This window comes from Trichosurus vulpecula, chromosome 3 (assembly GCF_011100635.1).
Source record: "Trichosurus vulpecula isolate mTriVul1 chromosome 3, mTriVul1.pri, whole genome shotgun sequence".
NCBI classification, from domain to species: domain Eukaryota; kingdom Metazoa; phylum Chordata; class Mammalia; order Diprotodontia; family Phalangeridae; genus Trichosurus; species Trichosurus vulpecula.
The window spans coordinates 403,463,344-403,479,298 of record NC_050575.1 but is presented as its reverse complement, the minus strand read 5'-3'; the positions used below and the strand labels follow the sequence as shown (position 1 = coordinate 403,479,298).

The 15,955-nt window shown below is 40.0% G+C and overlaps 1 protein-coding gene across 1 annotated transcript in view; it reads left to right on the top strand.

The window, feature by feature from the left end:
• LOC118842731 (zinc finger protein 420-like) overlaps nt 1-15,955 on the top strand; it is a 57,688-nt gene that overhangs the window by 35,624 nt on the left and 6,109 nt on the right. Inside the window, exons 7-10 of the mRNA XM_036750105.1 lie at nt 255-413; nt 507-632; nt 11,440-11,566; nt 12,920-13,012. Of these exons, the coding sequence (XP_036606000.1) occupies nt 255-413; nt 507-632; nt 11,440-11,566; nt 12,920-13,012 (505 nt within the window). The remainder of the gene's footprint in view (nt 1-254; nt 414-506; nt 633-11,439; nt 11,567-12,919; nt 13,013-15,955) is intronic.

The following is a 15,955-nucleotide window of genomic DNA, read 5'->3' as shown; positions in this document are numbered from 1 at the left end:
CTTCCAGACTCCCAATCACTTCTCAGAAGTCCAGGGTCACCCTCCCTAGATTTAAAATTGGGTCCCCTTTTCCCAAAATTCAAACCTTACCCGCAGGGACCCAGGAATCCCGTCTTCAGTGAAGGACAAGTGAAGAGCTTGAGTGAACCTCAAATGCAAGGGTAAAGGGCCACCATGAAAGGACGATGGAAAGGATTATTGAGTATCTAGGTCTGGATGTGTGAGAAAGTTCTGGAGCTGGGTTGCTCTTTTAGGGTTCAGGTCCCATATCCAGTCAGTGGGAGATCTCTGATTCAGGAGCCATTGAGGCTCTGATTGTTCTCGTCCCTTCTGGGATCCCAAGTCCCTTCTGCTTCTTGGTTCTCTTAAGGAGAATGGGAGAAAGGAAGGTGAAAGAAGAGGAGCAGGAGAAGGTAGGACCATCTTCTTTTTCAAAGCTGGACCCTATCTGGAGGTTTCATTTTCTGTCCTCAGGGCAGGGCCTCACCCTCTGTAAATCCCTGTAGGCTAGCCTCCTGCCCTGGGATCCTTCTCCCTCCCCTGCTCAGTCTGCAGAAGACCAAGGCCTGGCCCAAGCAGGGAACATGAAGCCAGAGGGAATGGCCCCTGGGAGCTGCAGACCCCCACCCCAGGTGAGTGCACTCTGTCTACAGACTTGACCAACATCCACAAAAGAGGCCATTTCCGTAGACAAAGAGTATTGTCTATGATGCTGGCCATCTCCTACCTGTGGATTGTTTCTTTGCCAAAATAGGCAGGAAATTGAAAACAGTAGTCACAATACCACCTTGTTCTCTGTAAGTTGAACTGATTCATGGCACAATAGCATTACAATCACTAACTACCTCCTGCCCCCAATTGTTGCCCTCCTCTGTGAGGATTTTTTATTAAAGTGTTCTCACAGGATTCCTGTCACAAGGAAGACCACTTCACTCATTCCTCTCTGTTCTGCAGGGTTCTTGTCTTTGTTCCTTTGCCATGTCTAGCACCCCTTCCCCACATATCCATAGAACTGCTTCCCCCTCATCACTTGCTTCTTTGCCAAGCTCTTCCTGCCAGACCTGGAAGACAGGATGCTCTGCCTACCCCCCAGGGTGTGAGTGCACAAACAGCTCTGTCTGGTGCATCCATCTGGTGCACACTGACTGGCCCCTGTCTTGTAGCTGGTTTGAGTCTGAAGGCCACACTGAGCAGGCAGTGAGGTGTGAAAGGAGCAAATACTATGATCAGGGGCTGGGGGTGTTCCTGACCTCCTGCACACTTCTGGAAAATATGGCAACTCAAGAAAACTCGTTAAGTTGGCTTCTGGGTCACATCCACATGGTCAAAGGCCCTTACCAGAGCTATCTGGAGGAGGCCAAAGAAAAGAGTACCTTCTTCACCTGTTAATTAATTAGCATTTGTTAAGGACCTTGTACTTCCCTTGAGAGGATATGGGGAAAGGTTGAGTTTGGGGAACTACTTGAAGTTCTGGGAGTTTTCTTTTCCAATGGTAGAAAGGGGGATACTGAAGGAAATGCTCAGTTCTTATCAAAGAGGTATCGGGCTCGAAGGGAAATACACAATGGAGTGACTTAGTTTCTCCCCAAAATCCACCATCTTCACAACAGCCCTGTAGGGTATGTGTTCTTATTTTTTTTATTTCACAGTTCAAGAAACTGAGGCCAACAGAGTTTCAGTGACTTACCAATGGGGGTCACATAACTAGTCAATGTCTAAGGCTGGTTTTGAACTGAGATCTTTATGATCTCCCATTTCATAGCTCCATCAACAATGTATTAGTGTGCCCATCTTTCCACAACTCCTCCAACACTGACTGGTTCCATTTTTTATCATTTTTGTCAATTTTATGGAGTACGAGATGAACCTTAGTGTTGATTTCGTTTACTATTCTCTTATTAATGGTTTAGAGCATTTTTTCATATGGTTGGGAATACTTGGTAATTCTTTCTGGGAGTTTTTTGTTCATATTCTTTGACCATTTTTCTTTTCTTTTTTTTGTTTGTTATAAAATAGTTTTAATTCAGTTCTTTTCGCATTACAAACATTCTCTGAAATAGGCAATGGAATTTGTTAGTGGTCACCCTCCCCCCACTTTCACAATACTGAATCTGGAATAGCTGTTATCAAAATATACATCTGTTCACCATAAAAAAAAAACAACTGGGTTTTGCTGCCCCCTCATGTCTTACAACACGTATAAAAAAATTATAAATACGTACACCCTTTGTTACTCACATTCTTTACATGCAAACACAGGGATCCAAAAGACAGACCCACAGTCTCCTGGGTGCTGGCCTTGCAACAGATTCACTTGGTATCTGGCAAAAAAATAAAAACCCCTGCCTGATTGCTGGCTGAGTTATTTTAATGCAAAATCAAAATAGAGGCTAACTTCCTCACTTGCATTCAAACAGAACAACCAATAGTAAAGCCAAATTAAGTCTGAGAACTTGTCTCCAGCTGTGCAGGTGGGTTCACATGAAATTGCTTGGGGGTGGGGCTTTGACCATTTTTCTGTTGGGGAATGGCTATTTGTTGTTTTTCACTTGTTTCAGTCATATTTGACTCTATGTCATACAATGGATTTTTTTTTTTTGCAGAGATACTGGAGTGGTTTGCCATTTCTTTCTCCAGTGCATTTTACATAGGAGGAGCTGTGGCAAACAGGGTAAAGTGACTTGCCCAGGGTCACATTGCTTGTAAGTGTGTGAGGCTAAATTTGAACTCAGATCCTCCTGATTCCAGTCCTGGCACTCTATCTACTGTCATAACTGCCATTGGCTATTTGTCTTTTTTAAAATAGTATTTCATTTTCCCCCAATTACATATAAACCAATTTTTATTCCTAGATTTTGAGATCATAATTCTCTACCTGCCTCTTTTCTATTATTCCTTCTGCATAGGGTAAACCATCAGAAGCAGATTATACATATGCAGTCATATAAAACATTTCCATCTTAGTCATTTTGTGAAAGAAAACTTGAACCAAAAAGAAAGAAAGAAAGTGAAAGATAATATGCTTTAGGTCTCTATTCTGACTCAATCAGTTCCTTCTATTGAGAAAGAGAGCATTTTTAATTATGAGTCCTTTAGGATTGTCCTTAGATCCTGGTATCTCTGAGAATAGCTAAGTTATTCACCGTTGTTCATCATACAGTTTTGCTGTTACTTTGTACAGTGTTCTTCTGGTTCTGCTCACATCATTCTGCAACAGTTCATGTAAATCTTTCTAAGTGTTTTCTGAAATCATCCTGCTTGTCATTTCCTATAACACAACAGTATTCCACTGCAATCATATACCACAACTTGTAAAGGCATTCCCCAATTAAAGGGCGTCTCCTCAATTTCCAATTCTTTGCCACCACAAAAAAAGCTATTATAAATACCCTCCTATAAATAGGTCCTTTTCTCTGTTTTTAAAAAATCTTTTGTGGATACTGACTTAGTAGTGTTATTTCTGGGTCAAAGGTTATGCAGAGTTTAATAGCCTTTTGAGTATCGTTCCAAATTGCTCTCCAGAATGGTTGGACCAGTTCACAAATCCAAGAGCTGTGCATTACTGTCTCAGTTTTCCCACTTTCCTCTAGTATTTGTCATTTTCCTTTTCTGTTTTATTAGTCAATTTAATAGGTATGTGGTAGTAACCTAGAGTTGTTTTAATTTTCATTTCTCCAATCAATACTGATACAGAGAATTTTTATATGACTATAAATAGCTTTGATTTGTTTGTCTGAAAACTGCCTATTCATATCCTTTGACCATTTATCAGTTGGGTTGTGACTTGTATTCTTATAAATTTAACTCAGTGCTCTATATATTTGAGAAGTGAAGCCTTTATCAGGGACACTTGGTGTAAATTTTTTCCCAGTTGTCAAATTTCCTTCTAATTTTGATGGCATTGATTTTCTGAAAAAACCTTCTTAATTTAATACAGTCAAAATTATCCATTTTACATCTAGTAATGCTGTTTATGAGTGAGTACACTCCATTTGTATTTACCGTTTTGATAACTGTATTTCCCTCCATTCTATTTCCCCTCATTTCTCTCTCCCTTTCCCTCTCTCCTCACTAGTGTTTTGCTTCTGACAAATGCCTCCCCCTACCTACCTTTCCTTCTATCAGCCCCCTCCCTCTTATTCCTGTCCCTTTTTACTTTCCTATAGGATGAAATAGATTTCTATACCTATTTAAACATGTATGTTATTCCCTCTTTGATCCAATTTTGATGAGAGTAAGCCTCAAGCCCGCCATTCCCACCTCCCCCGTCTTCCCCTTCAGTGTAAGAGCTCTTCTTTGCCTCTTTTACGTGAGATAATTCACTCCCTTCTACCTTTCTCTTCCTTCTTCTTGGAGTGCAATTCTCTTTCTTACTCTTTAATTTTATTTTCTTGAATATCATCCCATCACAGTCAACGTATACTGTCATTGTATACTCCTTCTAATTGCACTAATAGTCCTACAGGTCTTAAGAGTTACAGGTATCATCTTCCAGTGTAGGAATGTAAACAGTTTAAAATTATTGAGGCTCTTCTGTTTCCTCTTTCCTGTTTGCTTTTGGATATTTCTCTTGTGTCTTGTATTTGAAGATCAAATTTTTGTTCAGCTCTGATCTTTTCATCAGGAAGGCTTGATTGTCCTGTATTAATTGAATATCCATTTTTTCCCCTGAAGGATCATACTCAGTTTTTCTCAGCATGTGATGCTTGGTCATAATCCTAGTTCCTTTGTCTTGCTGAAGATCATATTCCACACCCTCTGATTTTTTTTTTTTATGTAAAAGGTACTCACTTTTGTGTTAGCCTGAGTGTGGCTCCATGACATTTGAATTCCTTCTTTCTGTCTGCTAGTACTCTTTTCTCCTTGAACTGGGAGCTCTGGAATTTGGCTATAATATTCCTGGAAGTTTTAATTTTTAATCTTTTTTAGGACGTGATTAGTGGATTCTTTCAATTTCTATTTTACCCTCTGGTATCAGTTCTCTTTTCTTTGATAATTTCTTTGCCAAGAAATCACCAAATGGGGTCACAGAGGATCAGACATGACTGAATTAACTGAACAACAATAGTGACATCTATATAGAATGTATTGTAGAGTATTGTGTAAGATGTTGATCAAATCCTAATTTCCTTCCTGACTGTTTTCCAGCTTTTTTCAGCAGTTTTTTTTAACCATATAAGGAGTTTTACCCTAAGTATTCTTTTTTCCACTTTATCAAAGATGGAGTTACTGAGTTCTAATGATTCTAAATCTCCTTTGTTTAATCTGTTCCATTCATTTATCTTCCTCTGACTCCCTCCCTCTCTCCCTCCCACCTTCCCTCCCACCTTCCCTCCTTCTCTCTCTCTCTCTCTCTCTCTCTCTCTCTCTCTCTCTCTCTCTGTCCAATACCACAGGATTTTGATGACCAATTATGTATACTATAGTTTGATGTTTGGAAGTGCTCTTCCACCTCTATCCTTACTTATTTTCATCATTCCCCTTTATATTATTGTAGGTCTTTCATTTTTCCAAATGAATTTTGTTGTTTTCTTCAGCCCTGTAAAATATCTCCTTCATAATTTGTTGTTATTACTATTGATGTTGTTCAGTCATGTCCAACTCTTTGTGACCCCATTTGGGGTTTTCTTGGCAAAGATACTGGAGTGGTTTTTTTCTCCAGCTCATTTTTCGGATGAGGAAACTGAGGCAAACAGAGTTTAAATGACCTGCCCAGGATCACATAGCTAGTAAAGGTCTGAGGCTGAATTTGAACTCAGATTCCTGATTCCAGGCCCAACATTCTATCCACTCTGCCCCCTAGTTGCCCCTATAATTTCAATAGGATAGTATTAAATGTGTAAATATCATTGTTACATCTCCATTTGAGCTTGAATCTTTTGTTGATCCTGAACCAATTTCCATTCTTATTTTATTATGCAGTGAAAGGATATATTGATAATTTCTGCTTTTTTACATTTGTTTGCAACCTGTTTCTACCCTAGTCCATGGTTAATTTTTGCAAAATTTTCATGGGGTGCAAAGAAATAAATAATATCTTCAGTTCTGACTTTCTTTCTAAAAATATTTGACTCTTTTTTTTTTAGCATTGAACATCCATCCACTTTTTGTCCCACATCGCTAAGCTCCTATTTGGAGGACAAATCTCCCTGGGCTGTGTACTGAGCTTCACTCCTTTCTGGAACATTTTCTTCCATTACCTTCTCATTTCTAGTGGATTTGGAATAGTCTTGCATATTTCTGTGTCCTTTCCATTGTATTTGAAAATCTTTTTCTTGACAGTTTTTAGAACTCTCTTAGCATTAAGGACCTCAGAGTCTAAAAGAGGAAAACAACACACAAAAAAATGATGAAAACAGGTTGTAGTGTGTTGAAGATACCCCAGTCCAGGGTCTCAAAGAAGTCCCAAAGATGTTGAGCCAGGTGAGAAATGAGATTTATGAAATGAGCTTTATCCTTAAAGGGAGATTTGGAGTTCATCCCCCCATCCTGTTGTGATGGGAGGTGGACGTGGGCAGCTTGCAAAGGAAAGAGATTTTGCATGGCTTTTGTTGTTTGTGAGTTAGGGAATCAGACATCAGTTGTCAATCAATAAGAGGACAGCCTTCCTGCAATGAAAGCCTGTATGATGAATACTATGCAATGAAGAGTAGTGATTCAAGAGACTTCAGTGAAAAACAAGAATTATAAATTCTTCAGTATCTCAAAGATTAATAAATACCTTAATTGTTCCAAAGTAAAATAAAAAAATAAAGGAAGTTAAAGTGAGATGTTGAAAAATAGACCGTAAGTCAGATGCTTTAAAGAACACATCACAATGATAAAAATAAATGACAATTTTGTACATATGATGGAGAATTGTTCCCAAATATCAGAATTTCTGATACAGTGTATCATATCCTAATGATTGAAATGGAAGGCAATCACATTCCAAGCACATTGGCCAAACACACATAGTGCATGTAGCAGATTGGAAATATAGATGACTGATCCCAAGTATCAAGGCATTTTCCAATTTATCCCACCTCTCCTATGTGTGGTCCATTCTCCTGACTTTTGTCCTCCCAGGTTTCCAGAGTGCTGGAGGTGTATTTAGATTTTTTATTTCTCTTGAGGAAACTGTCAATATCTTTCTCATGAATTAGCAGAAATACAATCTATGTTAATTAAATTTTGGTTTTTTTTTAATGTATGAAGGAGCCCTCAACAATTAGTCTTGTTTCTATGTAACTAAATAACATCATACGGATCAGTTCTCTCATGCTTCTGCAGATTTTGGCCTGACAAAAATACCAAGAAAATAGTTTTCTGAAAGGTCAAGGATATCAAGGGAATAGATTATAGAAAATGAAGGAAGGCAGTCTAACCATACCAGATCTCAAACTGTATTATAAAGTCATAATTATCAAAAGAATCTGGTACTGGCTAAGACATAAAGTGATGGATCAATGGAATAGATTAGGTGTAAATTACCTTGCAGTAAATGACCCTAGTAATCTGCTATATGATAAACACAAAGATCCCAGCTTTTGGAACAAAAACTAATTATTTCACAAAAACTGTTGGGAAAACTAGAAAACATTATAGCAGAAACTAGATATATACCCACATCTCACAAGGTATACCAAAATAACTTCCAGATGTGTACATGATTTAAACATAAAGGATAATACCATAAGCAAATTAGGAGAGCATGGAATCATTTATCTATCCTATCTATGGATAAGGGAAGAATTTATGAACAAACAAGTGATAGACAATAATAAAAAATGTAAAATCCATAATTTTGATTATATAAAATTAAAATTTTTAACACAAACAAAACCAATGCAACCAAAAGTACAAGGAAGGTAGATAAATGAAGAAATTTTTTTTCCAACAAGTATCTCTGATAAAGGTTTCATTTCTTCAATATATAGAGAAATGAGTCTAATTTATTCAAATACAAGTCATTCCCCAATTGAGAAATGATCAAAGGATATGAAAAGGCAGTTTTCAAAATAAGAAATCACAGCTTTCTATAATCATATGAAAAAATGCTCTAAATCACAATTGGTTAGAGAAATGCAAATTAAAACAACTGAGACACCAACTCATACCTATCAGATAGGCTAATATATTAAAAAAAAAAGGAAAATGATGGAGGTCAGATGGGATGTGGAAAAACTGCGACACTAAGGCACTGTATGTAGAGTTAGGAACTGATCCAATCATTCTGGAGAGCCATTGGAACTATGCCCAAAGGGCTTTAAAACTGTGCATAACCTTTGATCCAGCCATACCACTGCCAGGTTTATAGACCAAAGACGTCAAAATAAAGAGGAAAGGCCCTATTTGTATAAAAATTTTTATAGCAGCTCTTTTTGTGGTGGCTATGAAAGGGAAATTGAAGAGATGCCCATCAATTTGAGAATGGCTAAACAATCCATGATATATGATTGTAATGGAATATTGTTGTGTTATAAGAAATGATAAGGATGTGATTTCAACAAAACCTGGAAAGACTTGGTTGAACTGATGCAAAATGAAGTGAACAGAACTAGGAGAACATTATATACAGCAACAGCAATATTGTTCAATGAAGAACTGTCAATGACTTAGCTATTCTCAGCAATGCAATGATCGAAGAAAATCCCAAAGGACTAATGATGAAAAATACTACCTGCCGCCGCAGAAAGAACTGATACTGTTTGTATACCGACTGGAGCATACTATTTTCCCCCATGTTTCCTACATTCTTTTTTTCAAATCTTTCTGTATAAAGTAAGTAATACAGAAATGTTTTACATGGTTGCACATGTATAACCTGTATCTCATTGCTTCCTATCTAAATTGGGGGTGAAGGGATAGAAGGAAGGAGGGATAGACCTTGGAACTCAAAACTTTAAAAAATAACATGTAGTTGGGTTGAAAATAAAATATATTTTCAAAAAATGTAAAAAAAAGAAAAGAAAAGAGGTTTTCCTCCATTCAACATGGCACCATCCATTGATTACAGCAAATGGAGAAATTTCGAAACCTCTAAATAAGTCCGTTTACTTGGACAACCCACTTTCCAGCATGTACACAAAGGTGATGAGGTTGTGAAAAGAAATCACCTTTAAATCAGTTAGTATTTAATTACTTTGATTCATGTTTATTTTCTTTGTAGGATTAAGTTCCCTTATTTGGGAAAAGCTAGCCCTAACAGCTAAGCAATTAACACAGATATTCTCCTAAGACTAGGTTACCTATAGATTTGATGAATGCACAGATTGATAAGATTTTATCATTTAGTAGCAGATAATTTATAGTAAGACAAAATATCTTTGTAGGACTAAAAGAATCATGGGGTTATAAGATACTTTTCTAAAGCTAAATTCCCCTTTCTGACTGCAGGAGTAAAGAGGTTGACAAAAGAGGAACTTAGGTTCCTCTTTCCAGTCTTAGTGGATAAGCTCCTTTTTCTTCAGCTAGAGGTTAACTGTATATTGAATAGTGTAATCTTTGAGGGTTGGATTCCCTTTCTCACAGCTAGAGGATGGGGTGTGAATATTAAGTACAAACCACAAATTCCTCTTTTCCAGTCTTTTTCAAACTATAGGCTCCTTTAAAGAAATACTTTTAGTTGCAAAATTCAGCAAGGACTTCTGGGGTATTCTGTCTTTGACAGACAGGTTGGTAGACACAGGAAGAATCTGGGTCAAGAAAACCCAGGAGGAGGAAGTAGTCAGATGATCTGCCTTATCCAATTGAATTATGTTCAAAATATGTTCCCTCAGGTTATTGTAATTTTTTTCTACCTCTTCTGTTATAAAAATAAGCTCTGTAAATCACACTTTTGTCACAAATTACTGAGAAATTAGTTGACCTTACTTAAAGATAACCTGTCAACTGTTACAATCAAAGTATTGTTTACTAGCAAATTTTGTACCTCAGATTATTGCTATTTCAGATAACTAATTTTAACAGTTGACCCCTGCTTTGCCAGAGATAGCTCAGTGTTTGAGAGGCTCCTAAGCAAAGTGTGGGAGAGAAGAGGTTTTGGGCTGCATACCAAACTGAAGGTGTACAGAGCTATTGTGCTGACCTCATTGTTGTGTGCCTGTGAAAGCTGAACAGTATTCCAGCTCCATGCCAGGATGTATCATTTCCATTTGAACCATCTTAGGAAGATTCTGAAGGTCACCTGGCAAGATAAGCTATTGGACACTGAGGTCCTTCCTCAAGTTAGATTGCCAAGCATTCACATTTTACTGCAGAGAGCACAACTCTGATGGACTGGGCAAGTTGTTCAAATGTCAAAAGTCTTTTTGCCTAAAAGACTTTCATGGAGAACACATGCCAAGAAGGCACTGACAAGGTGGTCAGAAGAAGTGATAACAAGGACATTCCCAAGGTCTCTGAGTAATTTTATAATCAATTGTGAGGCTTGGGAGACACTGGCAGAGGACCACCCAGCATAGCTTGCCCACATCAAAGAACATACTGTTCTTGCTAGCAAAGCAGAAGTGCAATAGCTCAAAAGAATGGTGAGATGTGCAAATTCAGAGCCATCTCCACCCCAAATGTTCACATGGAGTATTTATTCCCAATCTGTGGTAGAGCTTTCTGGCCTCTATTAGTCTGATCATCCATGGTCAGAAACATTGTACTTTAACCCTGACATAGTGATGCCATTTTGGTCTGCTTTGAGCACAAAAAGCAACAAAAATGACCACCTATGTAACTAAATATTATACTAGGGAAATATATGTTATTGACAAAAGAGAACAATCATAAAGTGAAGGCGTAAGATGTTTTGTCCGTGACATATAATATTCAGGTGGCCTCAAGCCTTCAATGTAACAACAGATGACTCTCCTTCACTTGGCCAGAAAGTCTCATCTCCCTCAGTTCAGTCCAGATTGTAATTAGTGTGTCTTATGAATCATTTTTGTGACTTATCTAGATAAGACTGTTTCAGGCTCTCAGGATATTAACTAGGTCTTTTCTTTTTCTTTCCTCTCTTTTCTATAAGCAAGCATTATGCCCCTCCCCTCCCCCCAGAATACACTGTCCTTGCCAGCTTCTCACAAAATTCACAGAATTTTATTTATACTGTATTGCTTTTATCAGTTGGTAAGGAAGAAATTTCACGTCATATTCTCTCTTTCTCCTCCAAAGATCCTTCTCCCACACAGATAAAACACCCACTTTGTCCCAGATGTGATAGAGACACATTCCATAGTAAGACATTCCTCTACTTTATTCCAACTGATCATATCAAATACTTTTCCCAATATTTCATTGAGCTCTTAATGACAATTTTAAGTGTTGATTCTGATACTCTACAAGGATATGACTTTTAGGTAAATCCCCTTTCTGTGCTTCACTTTCCTCCTTTCATGTCATAAGGGTTAGCCTGCATGAATTCTGGAGTCTTTTCAGGACTAAATCTTATGACTCTTGATGGTTCAGGTGTTGGTGACATTCCAGGATGTCGCTGTAGACTTCACCCCAGAGGAGTGGGGCCTCTTAGACCATCCTCGGAAGGAGTTGTACAAGGAGGTCATGCTGGAGAATGCTCAAAACTTGCTCTCCTTGGGTAAGGACATTTCCCCTGACCACTCAGAGTCTGCTCTCAAAGGCAATATCTTCATCCCTCAGTGTGCTGGCTTCGGAACATTTATCAGTTACTAGAAAGAGAAAAGTGCTGGTCACCTGTGTCCAAGGGACAGGTTCCTCCTGCTCCCTGGTTTTCCTATAAAAGGTCAATACATTTTGTGAAGTTAACATGAAGGCTTCCTTGTTGCTCCTGAAGCTCCTGAGTCTCTTACCAGTTCTAGGTAGCTTGAGGTCAAAGATCAGGTCAGTGTTGAAGCATCTCGGATGTAGAACTAATCAGTTGGGTTATTTAGTCCAAGCTCTCCCTGGACATGAATTTTGTCTGACAAATGTGTAAAAATTGCTTGACCAGATTTTCTTTGCAACCACTTCCTCTTTGGAAAGGGCCAAGTATTTAGGATATCCTTCCTTTTGAGAAGCATCCAATTTGTAGCTCACTACTCCTTGTTGTACCTAGTATGACACATTTGTCCTTAACCTCCCTTTACTTTGTCTCCACATTCCAGCACAGATGGTGGGAAAGGAAGGGAATAAGCCTTTCTCTTCACCTGCTATTCACCAGCTGTTGTGCTAAGTGCTTTCTTTACAATATTATGTTATTAGGTGATATTATTATCCCCTTTTGACATTTGAGAAAACTGAAGCAAACAGAGGTTAAGTGACTTTTCCAAAGGCACACAGCTAGTAAAATGTCTGAGGCTAGATTTAGACTCTGGCATTCCTGACTCCAGGCCCAGGGCTCTTTCTATTGCACTACCAGCTGCCTCTAAATTCTAGATAATGGAAACTGTGCAATGAGTTCATCCTCCTATGAAGAAGGTGCACCATGATCAAATTTTCTCATTCCACATTGGCTCCATGACCTTCTCCCCCACATCTCCCCAAAGCTCCCCCAAATAAATGCAATGGAAACCATGCTTAAGGACTTCTGGGAAGCATCCTGTGCTCCTTGCTTGCATGCCCCTATCAATGGCAGGAATAAGAGACTGGCCAAGAATCAGAATTTGACTAAGGTTCATCAAGTTCCTCAACAGGCAATGACTCCCTGAATGAACAGTAGCAAGGTTTTTTATAGGTTTCAGAGAGTGAGGAGTTGGATAGGAGACAGAGGCAAAGATGATTCATCAAGGTCTAGTTTGCTGGAGCTCAAGGGTGATCTGGCACATCCTATTTTGGTTACTTGAATTACAGCCATGAATGGGAGAATAAGTCAGATATGTGTTAATATGATGGAGTGATCATAATGGAGTAGCTTTGTATGTACACTGTTTTCCCTAAAGAGAATTAAATGCCAAGTTTTTCTCCATGCTCATTCCTGATTCCCCATGCTCAGGTCTTCCAGTTCCCAGAGAATATTTGATTGAGTCTGAGGAAAGGGAAGCACCATGGATGCTGGAACAAGAAGGCCTGAGGAGCTGCTGTCCAGGTGAGTGAGGTGAAAGCAGGTATATGAGAGGTGTGAGTACAACAGGCTTCTCAGTGTTGTAGCAAAGGCAGCGCTGGATTTGGGCCCAGAACACCTGACTTGGAATTCTTTTTCAGACACTTTTAGCAGTGGGTCTGTGGACAAGCCACTGAATCCCCCTGAGTCTCAGTATCTCCTTCTGTAAAATGATGAAGTTGGACACCATGGCAATTAAGCTCTCTCCCAGTCATCTATGATCCTAAAAAACATCATTGTTTGGAAATTGGGGGCATGGAACTTCTCTGAAAGTGCAGAAGGGGGTTAGGCTTTCTCATATGGGCTCTTTCTTAGACTTTCTTCAAGTTAGTGAACATTTATTATGTTGCTGCCATGTTCTAGACCCTCTGCAAGGCACCAGGGTTATAAAGAGATACAAAGATCTTCCCCTCCTCTCCTGGAGTTCAGATCGTTGGGGCAGATGACATGCCAACAACAATGCAGAAACCTGTTATGGCCAAGACAAATTGGAGCTCACTGGGAGAGAGAAAGCACTAAAGTGAAGGAGGACTGGAAGAGCTTATTGTGGAAGGTGGGCTCTAGCTGTGGCTTCAGGGAAGCCAGGGTGAGCATTGGTATGGAGATGACATGAAAACCCACAGGGTCAGGAGGCGGAGTATCCTGTTGACAGAACAGAAGGGTGGCCCATACCACTGGATTATACTATGCATGGTGGGTCTATGAGTTGAAAGAAAATTAAACAGAATAGGAGAGGTTTAGGTGATTATGAGCCATAGAAGGGATTTTATATTTGATCCTTTGCCCAGGGATCCACTGGAGGTTGTTGAGGACACGGTGACGTGGTCAGTCTAGAACTTTAGGAAGATGATCTTTGATAAATGGGTGGAGGGATGACTGGAGTTGGGGGAGATGAGGCAGCTGGAGCAAGGAGCAGGTTCTGGTAATACCTCAGGTGTGAGGTATCTGGGTCCTGAACCAAGGCAGTAGCAGTGTTGGGAGAGAAGGGTGTGTGTGTGATCTGGGTGGATTCATAGGACTGTGTAGCAGATTGAATATGGGGCTCAAGAGTGTGTGTGAGCCTGCAGGATTAGGAGGATGCATTGGAGAGCATTAGGAAAGTAGGAAGATGGCAAGGTTGAGGGAAAGAAAATGAGTTTAGTTTGGGGAACAATGAGAGGAGTGTCACTAAAACAGAGAGAGAGAGACCAAGAGACAGAGAGACAGACAGAGACAGAGAGATAAAGGAGGGTGATTGACTCTTAAAGGCTGCAGAGAAGGCAAGAAGGAAGAGGGTGAAGAAATGGCCAGTGCATTTAGCAACTTTGAGGTTTGGGGTAATTTTGGAGAGAGGAATTTCAGTTGAAGAATAAAATTGGGAGCTAGATTGCAGAAAATTTCAGAGAAACCAGAGTTAAGGAGGTGGAGACACCAATTGTAACTAGGTATCTCCAGCTGTTTAGCCAAGAAATGGAAGAAAGATACTGGAAACTATCTCTTGGGTTGAATGGATCAAGTGACTGTGTTTTGAGGATTAGAGAGAAATGTTTTTATTTGTGGCAGTAGGGAAGGAGTTTTTGGTGTGGGAGAGACTAGAAAGTACCAAAAAAGGGGATGCCGGAGAGGCAGCATCATGAGGAAGATGGTGTCCTGGGAGGGGATGATTTACACATGGAAAGGAGTTTACTTTAGCTAGCAGAAGGGAGACCATTTCATCTGATAGTGGTGTCAAAAAGGAAAAAAATAGTACTTAATATATGGGAAATGAGTGGGCGGAGCCAAGATGGCGGCTGGTAAGCAGGAACTAGTGTGAGCTCCGTACCGAGTCCCTCCAAACACCTATAAAAAATGGCTCTGAACCAATTCTAGAATGGCAGAACCCACAAAACAGCAGAGGGAAGCAGGGCTCCAGCCCAGGACAGCCTGGATGGTCTCTGGGTAAGGTCTATCCCACACGGAGCTGGGAGCTGGGAACGGAGTGGAGCAGAGCCCAGCCTGAGCGGCATGGACCAACCAGACCAGAAGCCGGGCAGAGGGGGCCCTAGCGCCCTGAGTCAGTGAGCTGCGGCAGTTACCAGACTTCTCAACCCACAAACACCAAAGACTGCTGAGAAGGTTAGTGGGAAAAGCTGCAGGAGTGGAAGGAGTTCGAAGTTTGGCTTCCAGCCCCAGGGGCAGCGGAGGTGGGACAGCTACAGCTGCTGTGGCTTCTGGCCCCAGGCCCACCTGGTGGGAGGAATTAAGTGGCGGATCAGAGCAGGAGTGCACAGCCTGCTGAAGATCTAAGCCCAGTCCGGGTTGGGGGTTGGGGAAGGAGCAGTGCTGGTGTGGCAGAGCCAGCACCTCCCCCCCCAAACGTGGAACATAGAACTCTCTAGTCTACAAGCAGTCATACCCCACTGAAAAACTCAAAGGTCAAGTTAGTTGGTTGGGAATATGGCCAGGCAGCGAAAACGCACCGAGATTCAGTCTCAGACTTTGCATTCTTTCTTTACTGACAAAGAAGACCAAAACATACAGCCTAAAGAAGTCAATAAAGTGCAAGAGCCTACAACAGAAACCTCCCAGAAAAACATGAACTGGTCCCAGGCCACGGAAGAGCTCAAAAAGGATTTGGAAAAGCAAGTTAGAGAAGTAGAGGAAAAATTGGGAAGAAAAATGAGAAGGATGCGAGAAAACCATGAAAAACAAGTCAATGACTTGCTAAAGGAGACCCCAAAAAATACTGAGAAATACACTGAAGAAAACAACACCTTAAAAAATAGACTAACTCAAATGGCAAAAGAGCTCCAAAAAGCCAATGAGGAAAAGAATGCCTTGAAAGGCAGAATTAGCCAAATGGAAAAGGAGGTCCAAAAGACCACTGAAGAAAATACTACTTTAAAAATTAGATTGGAGCAAGTGGAAGCTAGTGACTTTATGAGAAATCAAGATATTATAAAACAGAAC